This window comes from Grammomys surdaster, unplaced genomic scaffold, assembly GCF_004785775.1.
Source record: "Grammomys surdaster isolate TR1022 unplaced genomic scaffold, NIH_TR_1.0 174, whole genome shotgun sequence".
NCBI classification, from domain to species: domain Eukaryota; kingdom Metazoa; phylum Chordata; class Mammalia; order Rodentia; family Muridae; genus Grammomys; species Grammomys surdaster.
The window spans coordinates 19,173,573-19,199,175 of record NW_021604622.1 but is presented as its reverse complement, the minus strand read 5'-3'; the positions used below and the strand labels follow the sequence as shown (position 1 = coordinate 19,199,175).

The 25,603-nt window shown below is 45.2% G+C and overlaps 1 protein-coding gene across 1 annotated transcript in view; it reads right to left on the bottom strand.

Moving 5' to 3' along the window:
• Myo10 (myosin X) overlaps nucleotides 1–25,603 on the bottom strand; it is a 199,174-nt gene that overhangs the window by 116,244 nt on the left and 57,327 nt on the right. Inside the window, exon 3 of the mRNA XM_028767572.1 lies at nucleotides 564–722. Coding sequence (XP_028623405.1) covers nucleotides 564–722 — 159 coding nt within the window. The remainder of the gene's footprint in view (nucleotides 1–563; nucleotides 723–25,603) is intronic.

Genomic DNA, 25,603 nt, shown 5'->3' with positions numbered 1-25,603 from the left:
GCCTAAGTGCTAGGAACTGAGGTCAGGTCCTCTGAAAGGCCAGTATGTACTTTGAACTGCTGTACCACTTCTGCAGCCTCAAAATGAATCGTAAAGATTACCTTTTCACACCTGTTTTACATATTACTTATAATATAAATTTACTCCCATATCATGAAAGCAGAAAAATGTACACGAAGGCTTTGTATCTGCATTTCTCCATCCAAAACAGCAAATAGGAATCCTACAACTTAGAAAGATAAATTTCCATGAAGGTAAATATCACCCTAGGATGAACCCTAGAGTCAGAAAAGGCCCCTCAACAGGAAGCTTAAGAGAATCTATTTTTTTTTCTACTGAGTTTTGAACTTGGCAAAACTTTGAGAAAACATAGTTTTTCTGAAGTTAATGAAAGATGCTCTAAGGACAAGAAATATTCTTGGGAAGTTAAAACAAACACTCAAACACAGAAAGAGTTTCTTTCTATGGGGGTGAGGTTCTGGGGACAGACAGCAGGGCTCTGAGGGGCTGGGCAAGCACACAGAGCTACACATCTAACTCCGGGAGCCTCAGGTGGAACTCACATAGATCTGATTCCTCTTGTAGCGCTGGAATAGGTTGTACATGATGGAGCCTCCGTGGAGCTCGGTCAGGGTAGCCATGTCGTCCACACCTTCCTCATGCAGGGGGTGCATAGCTGTCACCTTTTGGTTGGTGATTGTACTCTGCTTGTAGGTGAACACCTGAGGGCACAGACGAATGACACTTTTAGTTGCAGTGAATGACTTCCTCAGAAGTGCCCAGACAGGGAAAACAACTCAGGACAAAGGCTCTAAATTGTACAAATGCATTTTCCCCCATCTTCTTTATTCAATCAATATTACTTTCTAAAGGAAGAAAATTTTTGAACAGTAAACTTTAAAAGACATTGTGTCAAGTAGCAAACATCCTTTGGGACTCACAAAACTTCAAATTCACAGTTCACTCCTCTTCATGGTTCTTTAAAAATCATAGAACTAACGACATCTAGAGGGACAGCTCAGTGATTAGAGCACTTCTTCTTGTGGAGAACCCAGATTCACTTCCTAGAACCCACACGGGGGGTCTCCAATCACCCATAATTTTAGTTCCAGGTGACCTGATGTTGCCCTCCTCTGAACTCCAAAGGGTTCCAGGCACATAAACACAGGCAGGCAAAACACTCGCATACAGAAAATAAAAACATAAATCTAAAAACAAACTTTTAAAAAGAAACTGATAAGGCTTTTTTTTTTTTTTAAGGTGGGAACTTGGTTTCCTACAGTTTCCCACTGGATCATATGGTGGCTTCAAAACTTCATAGCAAAATTCTTCAATTTAAGTACATTAAACTACACAGGTTGTTATTCCAGCAGATTAAATATTCCCTCCATGTGCTACAAGACATAAGTCACACATCATCAATACGTAGACAATGTCATCACTATTCCTTCTCCATCATGACATGGATCATGCGTGAGTTCTTGGCTCATCGGATGATCTACCTCATGCGTCCAAGCAAGAGCAATTATGCAGTAGCATGTACGTCAAACAAAGCTCATACTGTGTCAGTCTTTATTGGGATTATTTCGCAACTACTTGGTGCTGTTTTTACCACAAACGACCACAGGATTAACCACGGCAAGTTTGTGGACTAAGTTCAACCTACTTTACACACATACACACACATATAAAGGTGATTTTACTATGGAGGCCATCTCTTCATTTATGTTCGGAGTTTGGATTTGTTTTTTTGCAGTATAGGGAATCAAAACAGAGGTCCAGGCTCAGCTACATCCCCAACCCCTACTAGAGTATATTTAATTGTTTTTAAGCCATGTGAGCTTCCTGTAAATAAAACAAAACTACCAAAAAATTACTTTAAAAAATATAAATAACATGAAACATACACATACGAATGTGCATACACATGCACACGAAACCGTTTCTGCCGTGTTTGAAGAAGTTTTTGATTTGAGATTTTAAATCAAGTATCAACCAGCTGCCTCCATTGTAACAAATGGTATGTTCTTACAAAAGAGATCAACACGCTGAGACCCACCAAACTGCCAACTCAGCGGTTTTGGTACAAGTGGCATGTTTTATTTTTCTAGAAGAAAATAAAACTTCAATAGTGGTACTTTTATGCCAGATGTACCACAAAAGTTGGTCCAAACCAGCCCTGAGAAACTTCCCCAGGCCAGGACAAGTACACACCCTTCCCTTCTGAGGTCGAACTACTTTCCCCAGATACTGTTTAGTGGATATTTACTTGAGGAAAGAGCCCAGTTGCCCTACCTCAGGTGATGGAGGGGCCCTCCCTGCCACATAAGCACCAGGAGCTGGATAGAGCCCCCAGGCTGCTGACGTAGTATAGGTGGGGTGTACCATATCCAGAAAAAAGCCATAAAGAAAATGGGCACCAGGACATCCCAGAGACAGGAAACACATGGCCTTCCATATTGAGTCATCACCACCATGGAGAAAATGAAAGACACATGGGCCAACAATGGATGTTGTAGCCTTGTGGCAACCAAGGAGAGCCCTCTGTCCTTCTCTAGCTTGCCTTGTTCCAGGATGCCAATCTAGGCTGGTGTTCCAGAAATGCCCCATGTGGACAGGACACTCCACAGAGCACACTGACGAGGGTACAAAGCAGAAAGTGCTTAGCTCAGGAGTGGACATGAGGGATTTTTGTTGTGTCTCTCAGGAGGCTGTTCCTTAGGAATGACAACCATGGTCAAAAGCAGCCCTGAGAAACTGCTAAAGGCTCTGTGGTCTCAAAGCTCCTCTGTAGGCTTCAATACAAGTCACCTCCAAAGCTCTCTCAGGAAAGAAGAGTCTGAAGCCGGCATCACCAGTTCCCACTGGTGCCCAGCCAGCCTGGGATCCTCTCTTCCCAGTGCACACACCACTCTCCTAAAGTTCTGCATAGGCTGAGTAAGCACCTTAGGATCTGAAGACCAGACATGCTTTAAATATTCAAAGTTGATGTGTTATATTTATTTGGTTTTCTAGAAATAATATACAGTCTCTAGCAGACACACACACACACACACACTATACATATATATTATATGTATTAATGACTACATCTCCATGTCAGATGTAGTATAAAATAAGACATTTCCTTATGTGTGTACGTATGTATGCATGTATGTATGTATGTAATTTTTTATTTCATTGGGGAAAACAAGGTGATGTATGAGTCCATGTGAGAGATCAGAGTTAAGGTACAGAGTTTCAAGGAAAAACAACAAAACAACAACAACGCAAAAATCTAAAAAACAATGGCCTCAAGTTATTCCTAGAGCCCCTTCCATTGACTTCTTCAGATTTCCAGCAGTCTGTGGTGGAGAGGATACAGGCCAATGCCCACGCTTGGTGTGTGAGGATCAAGGGGATGAGAACTCTTCTTTCTCATGAGCACAGCATAAGACAAACACACAGGCTGATAACTGTTACAGGATTAACATGGCTGTGACTAGATGAGACATTTGTCAGAAGAGTATGGCAGACGCTCAAAGCAACAAGCATCTCAAAAGAGGTGGGGTGGTGCAGGATGTATCTGAGAAGAAAAGGTGAGGAAGGGGAGGATTGCTGTCCATCCAGAGATGGGCTGTCATGGGCAGAAAGTTCATTCAAGTAACTTTTATCTGCTTGTGTACTGGACCTACCCAGTACGTGAGTCAAATCTAGCCACTTCTCCTTAAATCTAGGTGTGCACACACACACACATTCAGGTGCATATGGATACCATCTTATTTTTCTTATAATGTCTCTGTTACTAAACCTGAAGCTAGACTAGCTGGCACGCAAGCCTTGGGGTTCTGTCTATCTTGTCTGTCTCCACTGATGGGGTTATAAACACACACCACCATGTACAAATTCCCAGCGGGTCCTGGGGATCTGAACTCAGGTGTTCATGTTTATCTAACAGGGATTTCACTGACTGAGCTATCGGAAGCCATTTTTAAATACAGCTACGGCAATTAACCAAGCATTAGGCTTACGAGATTCTTCCGAAACAAAACTATAAGTTTAAAGGATGTGGTCTTTTTTTTTTTTTACAAGACCTTTTCTTCCTGAACTGTTTCTGAAGAATGAGGGAGCGTCACAGTACAGTAATAAGATTTATTTCTAAAAGAAGTCAGAAATAAACTGAATTATATCAATAAGGCAAATGCCAGGAGAGAGGTGTATGATTAATAAACAGGGAAACAGCCTCAGCAGGTGGCCAGAAAAGACCTGCTGCCAAGCTAGAGGTCCCGAGTGTGGCCCTGGGACTCACGTGCTGTTGAGAGACAGAGCTATAAGGATGCTTATGACAGAAGGGAAGCCAATTCTACAAGCTGTCCTATAACCTCTACGCATACATCTATACACAATAAATAAATAACTGTAACAAGTTTTGAAAGAGAGAGAAATAAGCAAACAGAAAAGATTAATAGCCAGGAAATCAAGTGAGAGGAAATGAGGCCTTGGAACAAAATGGGGCCCTCATGCAGACATGAACCAGTGGTCAAGAGTTACCTGGATTGCTGAAGAAGAGAGTGAGACACAAGGAACCCATCAACAAAATTTTTAAAAAACAACTGACAATCCACTGAGAGACAGGAAAACAGGCAAGAAACCCAAACCCATGAGCCTTTCCAGGGCCTTTCCCTGTACGGGAAGGAACCACGTGAGGCAGATGGCGGACAATCGGGCAGCAGACACAAGACAGAAGGGTTGGCATGGGGGCAGAGAACAGGGCTATGACAGGTCCCTGTGTCCTGCCTCTGTGCTCGGCATAGGACTGTCCCCTCTTAGAGGCAGGACAGCCTGTAGAGTAACTGGGACAAAAGTTAGAATGAACAGCGACACCTCCCTCCCAAATCTCAGAATATTTAATTTTAGGGAAAGTCAGATCTCAAACTGAATTTAGGCATAAGGTTAGAAAGGGTGTGCTTTTTAAAATAAGGGGCAGGTATACATGTTTCTTTTTGATTTCTTACATGGGCGGTAGTGGCTACATCTTCACGAGGTGCACCAGTAAGACATCAGTATGCATTTAGCACGCGCACCAGCCAGGCCAGGATAACTGCTAAATCGACCACCCCACACTCTTACTGTTTCTTCGAGTTGCTAATTCCCCAAATCCTTTCTATTCGCTACTTTGAAACCTACAATGAATAATAATTTCCCTCCTGTGCCACAATTATTCCTCCCACAGACCATGCTCCTGGGCCCGTGAATTCCCATTTCTCTGAAGTTCTGAACGACATTACTTTCCTCTCGAAGGAAAATGCTGGTCACTTCTAAGGAGAATCTAGAGGGCAGAGAAAACTCAGTCCCATCTCATTAGATGCCTTCTTGTTAGTTATACCGACATGCAGGCTCAGACTATCAAGAACAGGGAGGTGTGTCAACAGGGGGTGTGTGTGTACACCCTCCTTCAGGCCCTGTCTCCTCACACTGAAGAACTGAGTATGAGAGAAACAACTGCTGCAGAACTAAAATAAACCACGGGGCGACTGCAGTCCACACCCACCATACTACAATACTCAGTTTACATTTTAAAAGCACACACACTCAGGGCACCGATTCTAGATAAGTGGAAACTTCTGTTTGAACAAAGCACACACACACACAGAAGTGTGCATGTATGCACACTCACACTCACACAAGCATGCACACTCACACAAGCATGCATACATGCATGTGCGCGCGCGCGCGCACACACACACACACACACACATACACACAAACACACATGCATACGCTCACACAAATGCTCGTATCAGCTTTATTCCTGATACACGAAGCTGAAACAAGGCAGTCAGGGAATATTCCAGGCTGTAGAATTCTACTATTATGCTCTTGAAGTGACAGGCATTGCAGAGCAAGAAGAGCGGGCTGGACCTTCAAGAGCTTAGGGAGGGACCAGCAGGAGGACCAGGAGTTGGCAGTAAAGGGCAGCTGAAAGGTTTCGGTGGATGCCTTGCCCCAGGAGATGCCCAGGTACACCTTGAGGTCTCAGTGTCTTGCTGTGCTCAGTGCTCTGGGTCAGTTCTCCTCTGGGAAGGAGACTAGCTAGCCAAATGGTTCCTGGGAGCATTCTCTGTAATTGCTTACAAATGACTGTGGATGTGAAATGACATCAAAACAAAGAGTTTAATTATAAAGGAGCTAAATCTGGTTGTGGTGGCACACACCCATATACCCAGGTCTCAAAAGGCACAGCCAGGCATGTGTGCTTTCTTAGTCCTGCAGGGATGTTGCCCTCGATGCTCCCTAAGCCAGAAACCTGATGACCTAAGGTCCCTCAGCCTTGGTGGCCACCATGTTTACTTTGCAAGCCTGGAGATGCCAGATCTGACCCTACCAGGACCCATCTGCCACCCCCACATAGGCACACCTCTGTAAAATATATACATGTTTATGTACATAAAGCTTTGTGCTGTGTTTTTGTGACATTTTGAAAGCATCTTGGCATCACTATTTCTAAGCAATAACCTAAGTGTATTTTCAGAGGCAGCTGCAGCTGGCACTGCCCAACACATGAGATACTGTGACCTTTCCTCCTTACGAAGCAGGGATGGCTCAAGTGTGGCCAGGTGGACCTGGGGGTCCTGAACCCCACGGGAGCCTCAGTGGGGGCTTCCATTCCCACTCTCCTCATCTTTGACACCAGGTCATCAGAAGCCTGGACTATTCATGTAAGAAGAGTATTGTCATAGAGGAGCCTGCACTCCTGGGCACGCCAGGAAGCAACTCAGAGGTCTGAGGTGATCAAGTGATTGCTACCACCCCGACTGAGATGACGTCGCAGACTACTTCAGTGGCTCCCATGTTGAGCCTCAAATTCCTTATTCCTTAGTGTGCTTTCTCTCCAGCTTCTTCCTAAGGTCCCCACACTTCTGCCAGCTGAGTAACAGTCCCTTTGAAAATGGCACTGGGAGCCTGGCAGTGGTGGCGCACGCCTTTAGTCCCAGCACTTGGGAGGCAGAGGCAGGAGGATTTCTGAGTTCGAGGCCAGCCTGGTCTACAGAGTGAGTTCCAGGACAGCCAGGGCTATACAGAGAAACCCCATTTCGAAAAACAAAAACAAGAAAAAGAAGACAGGCACTGGGGACATTCCTTTTCTGCCAGGCCCCACCCAGCAATTCACCTTCCATCCCTCCCAGGTCCAACACCCAGACAAAAGTCTCTTGTGACATCCAAACTGTCATTTCTCACTCTCCTTATCTCCTTCTAGTAATGGGGATGACAAGGCTTTCTGTTCATGGAGCAGCAGGGGGACAATCCAGCGCTGCCTAAGACCCAGTGGGAAATGGGCAGGATGAATTTGTGACGGCCAAAGCAGGAGTGTGGATAGCCACTGCAGCTTGCTTGCTGGCCCTGGTGCTGGACCCAGCCTTGACTGACATGTGTGTGAAACACCCTGGCTCCTCATTGCTTCATCCAATACCGCACTGGTTACCTAGCAACTGCATGCTAAAGGGAAGCACACCACCTGCCCATGGCTGGCCCTGTGATCATTCCACGAGAATTTGTTGTCTAAACCTGATGCAAAGGCTGAGCTGTGGATCCGTTTTTTGTTTGTTTTTGTTTTGTTTTGTTCTTTTTTTGGCTCATTTTTTCAGCCACTGCTTGCCTTGAAATTGCCTTCAGCTGACTATGAGCGCAGAGACAGTGGATCTTGGAGAGTTGGCTCGGAGGTTACAACTCTTGTTGGAGACCCTGGCTCAGTTCTTGCCGTCTTCACACAGGTGGCACACACCACCTGTAACTCTACCCACATGTCCCTCCAGGGGATCGATCTGGTGCCCTCTTTTGGTCTCCATGAACACACCAACCTGCCTAAGTAAGACCACCATATGGCCTTTCTTCAGGGACCATGGAGCCCTGGGTTTTAAAACGGTCAAAATCCATTTAGCTTTTGCTTAAGCACTATGGTTTTTCCTAGGCTGCCTTTGTCAAGTGAGCAAGGTTCTAAGTGGCAAGGAAGAGACAACACGCAAGGCATGTAATAACCCAAAGAGGGAAAAAATAGAGTCTGATTGATTCCAGATTCTAGACAAAACCCGAAAGTCATTTTTGGCTGTTTTGTTTGTTAAAATATGTACAGAGAGGGGCGGGAGGTTCGCTTGGCTCAAACTTACTGCACAAAAACTAAAAAGCACCAAGGCCAGAAGCGAAGCATAAGAACATGGAACTTGAGAGAATTCTCTTCCCACAATGTCTCCATGGACTGGCCCTGCCCCATGGCCCAGGGCGTCTATCGAGAGACCTGAAGCTCTCAGCCGGGAAGAGAAGGCAATCTCGGGCTTGGGGTGAGGTTTGGACAAAGGCCATTAAAGTGAAGCGCTCTTAAAAAAGCAGCATTGTTAATAACCTGAGAAAAGATAAACAGGGTGGGCTTGGATGTGTCTTTAATCTCCCAGCGCACAAGAGGCAGAGGCAAGTGGATCTCTCTGAGTTTGAGGTCTACATGAGAGTTCCAGGATAGCCTGGGCTACACATAGAAACCACGTATAGAACCAAACCATAGAAAACAAAAGCAAGACAAAACAAACAAGAGTTAACAGCAGGAGGCGAGATGGTTTTCCTGGTATTAGCAGCAGGAGCAAAACAAGAGGGTTGAAAACAGACTGGGGGCTGGAGAGATGGCTCAGAGGTTAGGGGCACTGACTGCTCTTCCAGAGGTCCTGAGTTCAATTCCCAGCAACCACATGGTGACTCACAACCATCTGTAGAGATCTGATGCCCTCTTCTGGTGTGTCTGAGAACAGCTACAGTGTACTCATATACCCAAATAAATAATTCTTTTAAAAAAAGGAAAAAAAAAAAGGAAAGAAAACAGAGTGTTCAAAGGAGCAGTGGTGTATGCTTTTGCTCCTAGCACCTGGGACAGAGAGGCAGGCGATGGTGGTGAATGTGAATATAACCCCTGTCCATTCTGTGCTTGAAATATGGTCTGGTCTGAGAGCCGGAATATCGGCTCAGAAAACCCAGAGGAAATCCAGGTCACGAGTGATAAGCATGACTGCGTCTGTGGATAACCCCGTCCTTTACACTGTCCACCCGCCCTGAGCTTCCTCTAAAGGGAGTCCTGGGTCTCCGTCCTTTCTAGCGGTACCTTCATAACCGCACATCTTCACATGTGAGTTTGTAACGAAAGCGTCACAACAGAATAGAAGCAAGGGAGTGTACTCTCAGTCACAACCTACCGGTCCATAGGCCCAGGGAGAGGCTCCTCCCCCCTGTTGCACACAGCCTGCTCTAAAGCACCTGCCTCCTGCTTCCCTCGCAGTGTCTCTATAGCCTGTGTTCTGTCCTCACCTACGCTGCCTGCATCTCTTCACAGAGGCAAAACCAAAGACCACCGGCAGCGCTCAGAGACCACACCCACACAAGAGACTTCCTCTGGACGGAATGTGGAGCCGAGGAAAGGCTGACAATAAAATGTCCCAAATGACATGGGTGCAGCCACAGGTTAGGGGAGAAAGAAAAACTACACCACACTCAAGGCAGAGGCCCCTCGAAGTCAGAAACGACGTCTCAGCACACGTGGTGGTACGGCTAGCACTCAGGAAGCCAAAACAGGAGGGCTCTGAGTTGGAGCCAAACCTGGGCTGTAGCGAGACTGCCTCAAAAGCCAAATCAAACAAAACAAGATTCTCTGTTTCCTGACCTCTTGATGGTCATGTAAACGTCTCTGAAGGCTGTGTGAGTCCATACGCAGGCATGTGGACATGCGCCCTGGCACAGATGCTCCGGAAAGCAGTTTGGCAGTTCTCAAAAGGTCAAGTAGAGTTGCCATGTGACCTGGCAACTCCACTTCTAGGAACAGACACCCGAGGGAACCGAAAACATACATCCACACAAAACAAGTATTCACACAAACACTATTAGCTGAAAGGCAGAAAGAACGTCAAGGGGGAGGAACTCTGATGTTCCTTGGCTGTCGAGAGGAATGACATGCTGATGCGTCCTACAACATGGGTGAGCCCTGAAAACACTGAGCAGCCTGAAAGAGGACACGTAGAAACTGCCATATATTACATGACTATCTGAATGTCCCAAACAAATGAAGACAGAGAGGGAGGGAGGGAGGGAGGCAGGGAGGGAGGGAGGCAGGGAGGGAGGGAGGGAGGGAGGCAGGGAGGGAGGAAGAAGCATGATTGCCAGGGTCTGGTGGGCAGGGCTGGGAACGGACTGATAAAGAGAATTCGTTTTCCTTTCTACATGGTTAAAATGGAAAATTGGGGTAGGAGAGACGGCTCAGTGGTTAAGAACATATACTACTATGGTAGTAGACCCAAATTCAGTTATCAGCGACCATCTGTAACTCTGGTTTCTGGGGCTTTGGTGTCCTCTTCTGGCCTCTTCTGGGATCTGCATGGACATGTTCCTATAGCCTCCTCCCCTGCTCCCCCCCCCCCACATAATTTTTAAATCACTAAAAATGTTATAAAATTGTTTCTATTGATGACTGCATAACTCTGGAACATATTTTTTAAAAACCCACTGAATGCTACATTTTTACCAAATAAGTTCTAAGAAGTTGGTTTATATCAAACAACACGTACATAAAAGGGGGCTGGAGAAAAGATAGGCAGTTAGGACAAAACAGACACGAGAGACCGAGCAAAAGATGAACGGATATATGGGGAGAGCGGGATGCTGCTCTGACATCTCCAGGCAGGTATGCTACTAACCAATGGGAACAGGAAAGACCAGCACAAGACAGCCCATCTACCCAGCTGTTGAACAGTTTGCCCTGTTACAGCAGGATTAACACTGGATTCTCTACATGCCCAGAAGGCCTCCTGAAAGGACTGTCTTTAGTACTCTCGGACGTAACTGTGGCTGCTACTGGCTTACCAGGACACATCAAGCACAGAAAGGCATGCATGTCTTCCAGATGGAGGCTGAAATCAAGGCAGAGGACAAAGGGGGCAAGCTGTCACTCAACATTTTAAATAATAGTTCTCCAAATGTCACCAATATCTGCGAGAGTGGCTCAAACTAAGGGTTTAAGTATTCACAGGCCACTGACACAATCTCAAAGACTACCTGAGAAGAAGAAATTAGTCGGCCACCACACTTATTTTATGTATGTGAGTACACTGTAGCTGTCTTCAGACACACCAGAAGAGGGCATCGGATCCCATTACAGATGGTTGTGAGATACCATGTGGTTGCTGGGAATTGAACTCAGGACCTCTGGAAGAGCAGTCAGTGCTCCTAACCTCTGAGCCATCTCTCCAGTACCCACCATGTACATTTTCAAGTGAGTTCAAGGCTGAAGTTGCTAAAATCTCCTCACTATATGGTAGAGCTGGGGTGTCGTGGATACGTATTTTGTGAGTTGAGCTAAGCCCATTCAACCAATAAAACATTTCTGTATAAAGGTCAGAACAAGTTACTAAACAAACCGGACAGTCCTGGTAAGTAGGCCAAAATTCCATGGAAGGTTTTCTGGACTTTCAAAGTCTTAAAAAAAAAACATATTTTACTTAAGAGTACCAAAATCTGTCTGCAGACATGTAAATACCCTTTAAATTATGCACAGGCATGCATCAAAAAGCCAAGATAGAGATAAACTCTCATTTGCAAAGGTTTAGCGTCTACCATTTCTCACGGATGGAAAAGGCAGTCACTTCTGTCTCCCCCGCTTCACGGACCATCAAATGCAGCAGACATTATGGGCAGGACACCAATGACGTGGTCAGGCGCCTTCAGCAAAGCTAGGTTCTATCTGAACTCCTAACAATGGAAGCTGACTTCTAAGCCAACTTTTCTCATGAAGTTCCTCATTAATAAGCATTGTCAGTGTGTCTGAAATAAAGCCCACAATCTTTTTGTCATGGCCTCATTATCCCAGACTCCAGAGAGCTATAGACTTGAAGTTTTTTTTTTTGTTTTGTTTTTTAAGCATACACTCGCTTAAGTTCCTCCGCTAAAGGACAACCGTGGTCCTTCCTGCTGAGATTCACACCATATCTGATCACTAGACAAAGAAGGCTCAACCATGAAGGCATGAGACTAATCTTGGTGGGAGGGGCAGGAGAGGGGATGGCACTGCGTGAGAGGCAGGAAAGCAGGTGGTCAGTGTGATCCTGGATTCACAGCCCACAGTAAAGCCTTCTGACAGATCATTTCATTAAAAAAAAAAAAAAAAAAAAAAAAACCTTTGTACCTAATAGCACACATTAGACAGCATGCCCCTGGGCTTATCCGAGCTAAAATAACTGTAATTTCTGAGTCTTGTGATAGGGGTTAGGTCATCTCCTGCCCCAACTCTGCTAAAAGCTCTTTTGTTTGGTGTGTTGATGCTGTACCCGGCACCCGGGAATGTGTGAGGAGCAGAGGAGACAGAGCATGGGAAGTGAAGGAATCAAAAGATGAGCAGAGACAGAAACTGATGGCTCCCAGTGTCCACTACCACCAAAAGGCAAAGATCTGGACTCCAAGCAGACAGGAAGACGGCGAGGCTGTCACTGAGATAGACACCTGCTCTTCCTGCCCTGTCATTCAAAACTCTGCCGATCGTATACCCTGGAAAAGGCTGCTTTTGAGTCCTGTTCTGTTTACCCTGCTTATACACCGAGACCAGGGCACGTGCCCAGACCACACACCCACCAACACGCTCGCTGACAGGCTTGCTGATGCAGCGCTCACCTTTAGACCTGTGGGACCTTCCACAGGCCCCGTCTTAAAGTGTGCACTTCATCTGCCTTCACGCGACATAGTGACTTAGTCTGACATGCATGTGTGCATCGTATGTATAAATTATCTACATGCACACACAGACTATGGCAACTCTGCTCAGTATAACTCGCCAAATACCTACGGTAATTACACCTGGCAATCAGCTCTCTGGGAATGTGCCAGTCTTCTGTCAACTTTATAAGTGAAGTATGAAGACTAGCTAGCTTAAGTCACTTGTCCAAGGTCACACATATGGCAGGCAAATCGGAGGTGAAACAGCTATCTGTGTGGGCATGCCGCCCTGGGGGCCACTGGGTTGCTACATCTGGATGCATTCAGTGTTCTGATTTTAAATGGCTCTTTATCTGTTTGGCCCCATAAGGACCTGGTCATCTATGAATTATTTATGTATTTTGTGTATTTGTATGTCACCTGTGTACATGTGTCCAAAGAGTCTAGAAGAGGGGGTTGGATTCCCCGGAGCTGGAATTATAGGAGGCTGTGAGTCACTGAGGTGGGGGCTGGGACCTAACCTCGGTTCCTCTGGAAAAGCAGCAGGTGCTCTCCACTACCCAGCATCTCCCCAGCCCCGCGCCCACTAGTCCTTCTTGGTCTGAATTATTAACCGATACTGAGATAATCCCTCTTGCCTACCTATTACCAAAAGTCGAGTTAATAATCAAACAGGATTTTATAACTGCATTAAGGATTTGCAGAGCGTATCAAGAACCAAGTCACGAGGTAAAACAGTCATGGGACACAAAGTTAATGCTTAACCGAGACGCTTCTAGGTCCTCTACCGTCTATTAATAGCATCAAATTGCCTTGTACAAGCTAACCTGGGAAGGGTAAGTGAGGACATCAGTAAATACTAATTATCCAATTACATAAGGACTGCAAACACTTAACCTGGGTTACTTCATTTTAATTCAGTCCAAGACACAAAACAGGGAATGGGGGGGGGTGTCAAAGGTGGAGGTTCCCTACTCAGCCAGCAAATCTGGGCCTGGCTAACTACAGCCAACTTACTGTCCCTCCACTGTTCCCCAGATTCTTCATCCTCCCATCCACTGCTCGCCAGAGATCTCCAGAGTGCTTCTCTCAGATCGTAATGTGAGAAAATCACTCTCTTCCAGGCGTTCCCTCAACCTGGATCTCCCCATTTCACACCCAGCCAGAGAGCAAACCTTAGATCTCCTCCAGCCTGCACCCAGCACAGTGTAGGGGCGTCACGTGTGTATCCCATCTTCCTTTGGCACAGGGATCCGAACTTGGCTCTCCCGTTTGTACAACAGGTGCCTTTACCCGCTGAGCCATTACGCCCACACCATTTTCTTTTTTGAGTACTGGGTAGGTCCAATCTAACATTCAGTTTTCAATTCTCCTGCCTCGTTCTCCCCAGTGCTAAGACTACACAGGTATTCCTACAACTACACCTGGCATTCCAAAAAAAAAAAAAAATCTACTTTTTAAAAAATTATGTCTTTATCCTAATTGATCAATTGGTTACACGGGTTTTGTTTTTCAATATTTTATTTGTTTACTTATTTGATATGTGTATGTGAGTGCCTACATGTATGTCTGTGCACCACATACATGCACGCGCTTGTGGAAGCCAGAAGAGGGTGTTAGATCCCCTGGAACTGAATTTGCGGGCATTTGTGAGCGGCCTGATGTGGGTACTACAAACTGAATTTGGGTCCTCTGCAAGAACAGCAAGTGTTCTTAAGTGCCCAGACACCTCTCCGGTGCCGAGGGAGAGAGGTTTATTTTACATAAACCACAGTAAGATGCATATTTGACTATTGCGTCCATGCCAGACATTAACACAGACGTCCATCTTCTGGGAACTTTAGTAAAGTAAGCAAACCGGAGATCAATGATCCTGAAAGGAAAAATGAGACTGTGGTGCAAGATTTATTCCTTTTCCATTACCCAAGAAAGTGTCTGCCTCAATCTCGTCTTTTCTTTCAGTCACAAGCACACAGGGAGATGCATGGTTATAAAACTAACTGTGGCTCAAAGAAAAGAACATTTTTAGATGAAGTAAGAAAATATACTCAATTTAACTTTTTATGACTTAAATGCATCCACCAGAACTTAATGCCGGGCTGCTGTTGTGAGAAACAGAAGGTGCCCTGGTAAACTCTGCGACGTCAAACTGGCACAGACTGGATTCTGGTACCTCATTTGTAAGCAACCACTCCTTCTGAGGTCCACCTTGTACATCATTTTCTGCCTTTAAAATTATATAACCATTTAGCCAGAATTGTGAATGTTCCCACAGCACTAAAGACAAAAGTTATATGTGTGCAAGGAAACAAAGAACTCTTTATTTTCTATGATCTTGTATAATCAATATACACTAACGAAGAAGATAAAAGAAAGAAATCAAATATTTGGAGAGTTTAATAAAACAGAAAATGTCTGGACTAGATTATCCTCAAGCAACAGGTTTGATTTGGTTTTAGGAGTTTAGCTTTAGTTTTTATGCAGGTCTACGTGTCCAGCGTAACTTGAGTTATAGGTGGTGGGAAGTCACCTGACATAGATGTTGGGAAACACACTCTGGTCCTCTGCAAGGGCACCAGGGACTAAACTACTCTCTGCAGCCTCAAGCAATAGTGTTTTGCTTTTGAGATCTTACCTTTCTTTTTTGCATATAGGTGACTTGCCTGTATGTGATATGTCTGTACACCGTTTGAGTGCAGTACTCACAGACGCCAGATAAGCTCATTGGCTCTCCCCTTGGCATTGGAGTTACAGACAGCTGGTAAAGGATGCTGGGAATCAAATCCAAGTTCTGAAGAGAGGTCAGAGCTTTTTAACTGCTGAGCCATCTCTCCCCAAGCAATAGTTAGTAAATCAAGTTGTCCAGACTTTAAAAGACTTAAAGAACAGTTAAGAAATAAAGGATTTTCTATTCACCACTCTTTATATTGCCTATAAAGCTATATAAATCCAGTTAGATTTTATTCAAATAAGGAAATTCAAAGGAATTTTATCTATTTATTTCCTCAAATGTGACTAATTTTAACTGCCTCAGTAAAAACAGTAATTGATGATTTAACATGAAATGCTGATGTGTTTGGAGAGCTGGTTCAGGCGGTAAAATGTCTGCCATAAAAGCTGAGAATGTGATTGGATCCACAGGCGCCATGTAAAGGTCTGTAAGGGCAGCATGAATCTGTAACCCCAGAGTCAGCAGTGAGGAACAGAGGCAGGCAAATTCCCCGGAGTCACTGGCCAGCCAGTCCAACCAATCAGTGAGCTCCAGGTTTGCTGAGAGACTATTTCAAATGGTGAGGAGGTATAGAGATAAAAGACCCCCAATGATGGATCCCTGCCCCCCTTACACACACTCTTACCCCCATGCACACACACACCCACACCCACACACACACACCCTCACATGCTTACACCAAATGCATACATATAAACAACAACAAATTTAAAATAATGTATGTGTTGACACGATCAAACTCTATCTTTAAGCAGAAGAGTGAGAATACTTAAAGTGCTGACCACAGATGTAGACCGTTCCCTGAGACACTTTGTTCAGATAAGTAATAGATCCATACTGTAGAATTATCTGCAGAATTTCCATGTCCTGAACCAAGACACATTTTTCTTTCTTTTTTTTTTTTTTTTTTTTGGTTTTTCGAGACAGGGTTTCTCTGTATAGCCCGGGCTGTCCTGGAACTCACTCTGTAGACCAGGCTGGCCTCGAACTCAGAAATCCGCCTGCCTCTGCCTCCCGAGTGCTGGGATTAAAGGCGTGCGCCACCACCGCCCGGCCCAAGACACATTTTTCAATGGTCAACTGTAAGATGACAGAATTACTCATCAGGGTTAGTTGTTTCCATGTGGAAGACTGTCATTTACTCTGAGAGGACATTTTTGTTGTTGGGTGTGTACTAAATTGTCTTTGGTAAAATGACAGTAGTGATTATTAAATGCCCTGATGTGACAAAAATAAAAGATGGGACCAGACTATGTTGTCCTCCCAGGATTTCTTGATGGAGAAATTCAATGTCCTGGGAACCTCTGGGTGTCAGCATCCAGGTGCTAAGAAACATCACATGCTGACTTATAAGTACTGTAAGACCAGACAGGATCTGGATGCCATTTCCTTCACATCAAGCTTTTCTGCAACATTCAAAACCGCCCTAAAGTCATTCCAGGGTGACAATCATTGCTGGGTGTGAGACAAAATGTTCTAGAATGGACCTGCCAAGTCTCGTTCATTCCTTCCCGTCCACACCCTGGCAGTAAGACTGACATTTGGCTCCATGGAGTCTACTGCCATTAAAAAAAAAAAAAATTCTCCAAGATCTTGGTCATCAAGAAAAGGTATCATCTTCCTTGGATTAGTTTCCAACACCTGTATTGTCCTGGCTCAAAGAAGCTACAACTGGCTGCATCATCAGTGCGACTGGCGCTGCGATTCCAGATCGTGGTTACTGCACAGAGGCTTGCCTATGTGTGATGGACAGGGGTTTCATCAGGCACACTTGGAACTCTCACACTCCTTCCCTACTCCTCTAGCAAGGCTGGAAAGCATATCCTTCACTGTTTCAGACTCAGAAGCAGGCACTTCAAAGTTACTTAAAAACAGCAAGATGCCACCACAAATACCCTATGGAAAACAAGTTGGTGTCATTTGACTAACTATCACTGATGACAGGAATTTAAACGTAAACAGCCACCACAAAGAAAGAAGCACAGCATACATACGGGCTGATCCAGGATTTCCCCAAGTGAACAGTTATTAGTGGGCATTAATTCATAATCATAAGAAAGTATTTGTGTTTTCCTATTCAAAAAGAATGCTTAAGAAAAGACCTGGACACTTTTCTTTACTGTAGACACTAAGAGCAAAAGAAGTTCTTAATTTGTTGTTGTTTTGTTTTTCAAGACAAGGTTTCTCTGTATAATAGTCCTCCCTGGCTGTCCTACAGCTTGCTTTGTACACCAGGCTGGCCTTGAATTCAGAGACCTACCTGCCTCTCAGTTCTTAATTTCCTAAAACAACTATAGCCTTTAGTTTAAAACACACTCACACACATACACACACACACACACACATACATACATACACACACACACACACACATACACACACACACACACACATACACACACACACACTCACACACATACATACACACACACACACATACATACACACACACACACACACACACACACACACACACACACACATACATATTTACAGCCTGTGTTTTCTATGAAATGCTACTGTCTGTAGGTGCTGTTTCTGAAACCTCAGGAGGTTGGTTTTTTTAGTTTACTTTTTAGGGGCTTTTTTTTGGGGGGGGGTTCGAGACAAGGTTTCTCTGTGTAGCCCTGGTTGTCCTGGAACTCACTCTGTAGACCAGGCTCAAACTCAGAAATCTGCCTGCCTCTGCCTCCCAAGTGCTGGGACTAAAGGCTTGCACCACCACTGCCCATGGGGGGGGGGGGGGCTTATAAATAGCATTTGCATATGTATAGCCCAAATAGGCCGTGAACTAAAAATCCTCCTGCCTCAGCCTCTTGAGTGATGGGATTCCAGGCAAATGCCGCCACACTCAGCCTCAATTCTTGGGACTGATCCTTAGTGATGATGTACAGAGAGGCCAATCCATGTCAGTGCGTGCAGCAGTGGCACCCTGACACTGCAGGACCCAGCCGCTGTTCTGCCAAGTACATCATAGTAACTTAGGAATATCACCCAGGAGGATAAAAATAACACTACATAGAAAAGCACCAACTCAATCTTTACCTCAATCATTTAAAAAGTATTTTTGCCTTTCAATAATAGCTGGGGGAAAAAAAAAAAAACCCAAGCCCTGCCACGAGTCACCTGAATGTTCCAGTCGGTTAATGGTCCCTGCAATCTAAGAACAGCATACATTTACTCTTTCCTCTCTGATAAGATGATTTTTTTCAGCAGGTAAAGAAATAAATGCCAAAGATGGCACAGCTTTAAGAGAAGCAGGTTCACACGAAAGCCAGTTCAAACTGAACGTTTATTAATAATGTTCTTGTCCATGCAGACTCAAAGTACTTGGCCTATAAACACACGTATCAGCAAAGCAAGGTGAGGCAGAGGTGGGAACACACACCTAGAAGCTGCAGGGTTTTATGCCTAGGAGAGAGAAAATTAGCTCACAGCCTCTCCTCCATAGAACGTTAATATCAAAGTGTGTGACCATTCGGCATTCTTCTCTCATGTATGCTAAACCAATGTCTAGTACAATTCAGACAGACATTAAACATCTGGCCGTAAGACTAACAATAACTTTGGAAAAACATCCAAATGGTGTTAAATAAATGTATTCATTTCCGAAGATACTTGTTCACAAAATATCTGAACTGGGAAACTCGGTTATGAAAAACGAAAAAAAAAATCAATTTATTTTGTTCTTCCCCAATTTGGTTTGAAATCTTTTCAACATTTCAAAGCAGCTGAAATAGATGCCAAACCATACAAAAGAAATTAAGATGGCAGGCTGAGCACATCTGCTTTGACCCAAAACACAAAGGCTCTTTTGCTGTCTTTAGAGCCAGCATACTGAAGGCACACACAGGCCAGATGGCTTAGATTCTCTTTCCCCAGAGTAACTGAGGAGCCTGACATTTCAACTGTTTACTCGACGCGGCTGATCCTGACGGCCACTTAGGTACAGAATTTCTCTAAGACGAAAAAGGAATGCTTTCAGGCAAGCATGAAGTTAATTGTCCTACATGAAGAACCCTAGAGCTGTAGTCTGTCCTGCCTAGGCCAGCATCAGTAGGAGGAACGCCTTCATCAGTGACTACCATAAACGCACAAAGCTATTGCTTCTGTTGGCTTTGTACAGTAAGTCCAACATGTCAACCTGTAGCTGCTCACACAGATTTTAAAAAGAATTCCTGAAGGAAGAATAATAGGCCTTGTCTGTTATAGGTTTAAGACCCAAAAGGGATACTGGCACGGGAAAAGAGGAGGAAGGCTGTGCTTAGGGAAGCTTAGGCCACTGCCCAAATCCCAGGGCTTAAAACAACCACCTGAAAAGGTGAGTGAGAAGTAGCCAGCAAAGGTCTCCTCTGCCCTTTACATGGCCATTAGTAACACCATAGCCAGCATAAGGCCTGTGTTTCTATAGGAGGCTTATTCCACACACAGGAACTAAAGTCTGTCAGGAGACAGTGGAAGAGTAGTTACAGGATTTTGCTATTGGTAGTCCTCAGCTTTATTTTGTATTTCTTAAGAAAAAGTTACAATCAAAGGTAGAACAGAACATTGGCCTTGGGAACATCACCTGATCTACCTAGCTCAGTTGACACTGAGAAGTCATGTCCTCAGATCTGAACTTTTTCCTGTTAGTGCCACAAAGAAAAGGAAATCAACAGATGCTTACAAATGACAGCCTAAAACTCAAAAGGCGTGCCTCGTGATCTCGGAACACCGCAGACCTCATGATCTCGGAAGACGCGATGGCTGTGAGGCTCACTCAAACTGAGCTCACACCAGAACGATCAGGCTGAAGAGGCTCAGGAATCCCTTCCATACCCAGCATCTCATTACAGTAACCCTTTGACACTACTCAAGTATGAGAACCTAGAGTCAGTGTTTGTAAGAAATGTAGCGGTATCCAGATATTTTACGTGTGTGTGTGTGTGTGTGTGTGTGTGTGTGTGTGTGTATGCGCGCGCGCGCCTGAAGCTGATATCAGAGACATCCTGGATCTCTCTTCCAGCTTAGTCTTTTGCAGCAGGGACTCCTGATCAGACCCACGACTTCCACTACAGCTCTTCTCCATGGCCTTCCCCTCCGCCTTCCTGAGCTGTAATTACAGGTTGGCTGCCGTGCCCACCCAGCATGCGAACGGCTCTGGGAGTCCAAATCCTAGTCCTAATGTTTATGCTTTAACTAGGCTCCAGAGCCTATGTTTTAAAAAATACTCTACTCTACGTTAGCAAATTAACTGGTCACCGTGTGTCTCTGTGTGGAGGTGTGAATGAGACTGTCCCCTATAGGCTTGGGCATCTGTCTGATTCTCAGTCTGTGGTGCAGCATGCAGCGGTCACGAGGAGGTTATATAAGGTTGTAAGCCTTGCTGGAGAAAGTACATCACTGGAGGTGGACTTCACCCGACGTGTCTTTCTCTCTGCTTAACACCTGCCAGTAAGCATGTAAGGATGTGCGTCCTTAGCTTCGGCCTCCAGTCCCCACCCCTGCCACTTGTCATGCCTCCTTAGCAGGTCGGACCTCAGGACTGTCAGTCCAAGTAAACTCCGTTCTATATGCTGCCTTGGTCCTGGTGCTTTACTACAGCCACAGAAAACGAACCAATTCACTCCGCGCATGTCACAGAGAAAGCCATTCTCTCCTACAGATGAGCTACCTACCAGTAGCAAGTTCTCCTGCTTGGGCAGAGAGGCAGGAGAACGGTCCCTGGTGACCCTTGATGTTTATCTATGGCTTCAGAACTTGCAGGGACAGGAAGGAAGCCAGCTGTTCACTCTCAGAGGTTGTCACAGCGCGAGCTGCCGACGTACTCTGTACACTGCACTTGAGATCCTGAGCATCGGGTTTCTTTGGATGCTAGCTAGCCTTCTCCCTTCTTCAGGGTGGAGAAAGCATCTGCCTCCCATACTGAGTGACAGCATTGACATCAAACCTCTTCCCCACTCAGCATCCTACTCACCAGGCTTCTCTCACAGAGCCCACTCGCTAGGCCTTACTGATCTATCGGTCATTCTTAGAAGCAGGAGAACGTTGCTGCTATTTTCTCAGACATGAGGCAACATGCTGCATTTGGGAAGTAGAGACAAGAGGATGGCTGACAAGTTCAAGGCCAGCCTAGTCTAGATCGTCAGGTCAGCCAGGGCTGCACAGTGTGTCTCAAAAACAAAACAATAAAAAACAGAGTGTAACACAAGGAAGACTGATACAAGGTATTTATGAGAAATCTAAACTTATTTCTAAAGCACATAAGAATTCTCTCGGGGTTCTTTTAACTGCGACAGTAATCTTGTTAAACTATGTGACGTGTGACGGACCCCGCAGGAACTAGATATACACGGATGGCCATTCTGCCCCTTATTTTGCCTTCTGAAGTTTAAAAGACTGCTTAACATGGGACATTTCTATACGGCGGCATATTACATTGCCATAAAAGGAATACAGTCACGAGTACACCCTTCAACACAGAAGAGCCTGGAAAACAGTAAGCCAAAGAAGTTGTATAATAGTTATAAGTCAAAGAAACCAGACACAAAGGACTGTATATTGTGACTACACGTAGATAAAATACCCCAGAGGGTGCAAAGCTTAGAAAGCAGCTTCCAAGGACTGGAGGGAGGAAGGAGGGACGGAGGAGGGAGAAGGGAGGAAGGAGGGAGGGAAGAGGGAGGGAGGACTGGGCAAGGGCTGGCATTGAAAGTACAAAATCTTTCTTTGGGCTTTCCTTCCTTTCTTTCTTCCTTCCTTCCTTCCTTCCTTCTTTCTTGCCTAATGAAAATGTCCAAAACTTTACTAAAGCAATAACGATACAACTCTTTAAATATGCTAAAAGCCACTGAGTTACGTTTTTAACTGGGTGACTTGTATGGGAATTAAGTCATATTTCAATAAAACTCTTAAGTTAAATTTTTTTTTTTTTAAAGAGGAACTGGAGAAACGGACAATCGAGCAAGAATGCTCTGGCTGCACAAGCCCGAGTACAAATCCCTAGAAGTTATGTAAAAAGCCGGTCACAGACACCTGTGACCCCAGGGCTGTGTGACACGGAGACAGCGGGATCCCTGGGGCTCGCTAGCCACTGGCCTAGATTTGAGTTCTGTGAGGGACCCAGTGTCATGGGAATATGGTGGCGAGCCATCCTCTGGGCCTCTGCACACATGAGCATGTGTATCTGCAGACATGTATGCACATACAGGACACATCCATATACACAGCTCTCATTCAACAATTTTTTTTTAAATGAGCTATTCCTTTCTGTGTTAGATCATAGCTCCAGCTCACGACCGTTATTAATGAATCAAACTCTAGGTGCTAAAATGTGGCTCTAGCCACTCTTGCTCTCTCCTAAAAGCAACATCTGCAAACTATTTTAAGATTGCCGTCTGAGCTAGCAATGAGTGAGCCGACGATGCGTAGCGTGAGCGTGCCTTCCTCGGGCTGTAGGACTTATTTTCTCTGTGGTATTTACATCGCTGCAAAGAACAACCCAAACTGGGCCCTCAAAACATGCCTGGAGTTTTAGAAGCTGACATCCAAAGCTCACTTCTGAAGGAGCGGTGATGACGCATGGATGGTGCAAAACAAGAGACGAATTTGAATAAATGTTTAAGATGAGCGTCATGGAAGGTCTCATTATAAATACATTATATAAGTCTTTTAAATGAGACCTGTTCAAACATATTGGGGGGGGGGGACCAGGTGATGCTAGAGTTGAAACAGCAGCAAGGTAAACCTCCCTGGTACCACTGCTGAAGACAGAAACTGGGTTAATGGGACAGGATTTGCCCTCTGTGGGGCGGGGGTGGGGTGGGGGGGTGGGGCTGGCAGTGCTCCTTGGAGGCGTGGTCCCTTTTGAGTTCTTGGTTACAAAAGCTTCCTGAAACAGGACAGCATATGTTCCAACCCGTTGTCACAGGAGTGACTGTCTGGGCTGTGCCAGTTTACATCTGTCATTAGCTCGATTTGCAAGAGCAAAAGCAGATGCCTGGAGCAAGAGACCGCGAACTCAGCCTGGGCGGAAAGATGGATACATTTCAGAACAGAGGATCATTCCAGGAGGCTGAAAGACTTGCTCAATTCTCCAGGGTGAGCTACCCTGTTACCCTCTCCGGAAGACTCAGAAATGGTATTAATTATTGCAAAAAAAAAAAAAAAAACCACTCCGTGAACCACTTGGTACATCCAAACAGCAGCTCCCTTAAAGAATGCCACCTAAAATTCAGTTTCTGCATTTGGAACATCTAACAAAGGCTGAAACTCCAAATTCAGGGCTGAAGTTTTATGTCGGATTGCAAAAGCCTGTTCTAACGTCTTTAAAAAAAAAAGAAAGAAAAAACCCAACCTTTGGGGCTACTCTTGAACTCAGAACCTCACTTGGTATAATCAAACCATCTAACACATTAATCGTGGTGCAAAACGGCGGACTTTTCATCTTAAACAAGCTCGTGAAAAATGTATCCACAGGGATATTTTAAAACCAAATTCCAAAGAAAGGCCTCTTCAAAAGGAGCCATTTCTCAGAATCTTTTAAAGATATCAGAGAATCATTCAGGCAAAGTAAGAGGGAAGGGCGTCTGAGCCTGTGGTGGGGAACTCTTGACATCAGGCGGGGGGCGGGGGTGGCATGAGTGGGTGGAGGCTGTGCTTGCTCATCGGGATCCTGGGGCTCTGAGCAGCAGAGGACACAGAATTGAGGCCCACTCTGGAGGACAGCTCTTTACATTTCCCCTTCTAGAGCTCCGTTTGCTTCCCCTGCCTGTTCTTCTGGCTTTACTCTTCTTCGACACCAGCTGGCATGAAGAACCAGATGAGTACATCAGAGCAGGCACGGAACTCACAGAGGGTGAACAGGAGGCCAGCCTGGGCTATATTGCAAGAGGCTACCTCAAAGTGAACACAGTGAAAAGTTAACTTCAGACACAAAGCTAACCTCGGGAGTTCTGACTGAAGCTTCCAAAAGGAGAGAGAAACCGGCTCCTCCAGCTTGAGCGCCTTCACTTGCAAAAAGGAGCACCTTGAATCAGCCAGCCTCATGAGGCAACTGGTGAACTAACCACTGAGCTGCTTTCAGAATTATAAGCACCAGGGTCAAGATCTGCACAGCAACTTGTTTATAAGCACAACTGGCCTGTTTTGTAAATAGTTTAAGAAGGCATAAATCTTCCTTGGAAATGTGCTAGGCTGGAATTCACACACCCCACAGACTTCTCCCACTTTCGCTCTTACTGGGAGTGGCTCTCCATCAAGTCCTGGAGAAAGGGGAATGATGCAGACTGAAGCCCTGGCTGGTATTAACACGGAAAGACATGATCTCCAGATCTCAACCATTTCTGACACAACAGTGCTCAAGAATGATACCTTTGTGTTGTTGGGGGGTGGGGGTTGTGGCCTGTGAGAGTGACCACCACTGTCTTTAGAGAACAGGCTACAGTGAGAAAGATGATATTGGAGGGGGTACCAAATTCCCAACCTGCCATGCCCTACAAATGTGTTTTCAAAGTGTGGCGAGTGTCCATGTGCCACTGGAGACCTGAGGAATCAGATAGGATCAGTGGAGACCCAGGGCCCAGGGTTTCAGAGCGTCCCCATCAGTTTGATTTGAACTCAAGCTGCTTAGCAGTTTTAACAGCACAGGGTCAGGGGAAAGCAAAGGTTTTTGTATGTTTGTTTTTTAAATTAAATTTTATCCAATGTGTGTATGCAAAGGTACGATAGTACATATATGTAGGCCAGAGGACAACTTTCAGGAATAGGTTCTTCCCTACTGTGTGGGTTCTAGAGATCAAATGCAGGTTGTCGGGCTTGGTATTGGGTCTGTAATCACTGAACCGTGTCTCCAGCCCAGGGAACATGAGTCTTGTCTCAGACTACTCTTATCATCTTAGCCAAGGCATTTTTCCCTCAGAAGAAGACAGAAAAGGATGAAGAAGAAAAGGATGGGGGGGGGAGAAAAAAGGAAGAGAAGGAAAAGGAGAAAAAAGAAAAATAGACAGACAGAAGAAAGAAAGGAAGAGAGACAGACAGAGAGAGAGACAGAGAGAGATGGAGAGAGAGAGAGACAGAGAGAGAGAGACAGAGAGATGGAGAGAGAGAAACAGAGAGAGACAGAGAGAGAGAGAGAAAGGGAAGGGAAGGGAAGGGAAGGGAAGGGAAGGGAAGGGAAGGGAA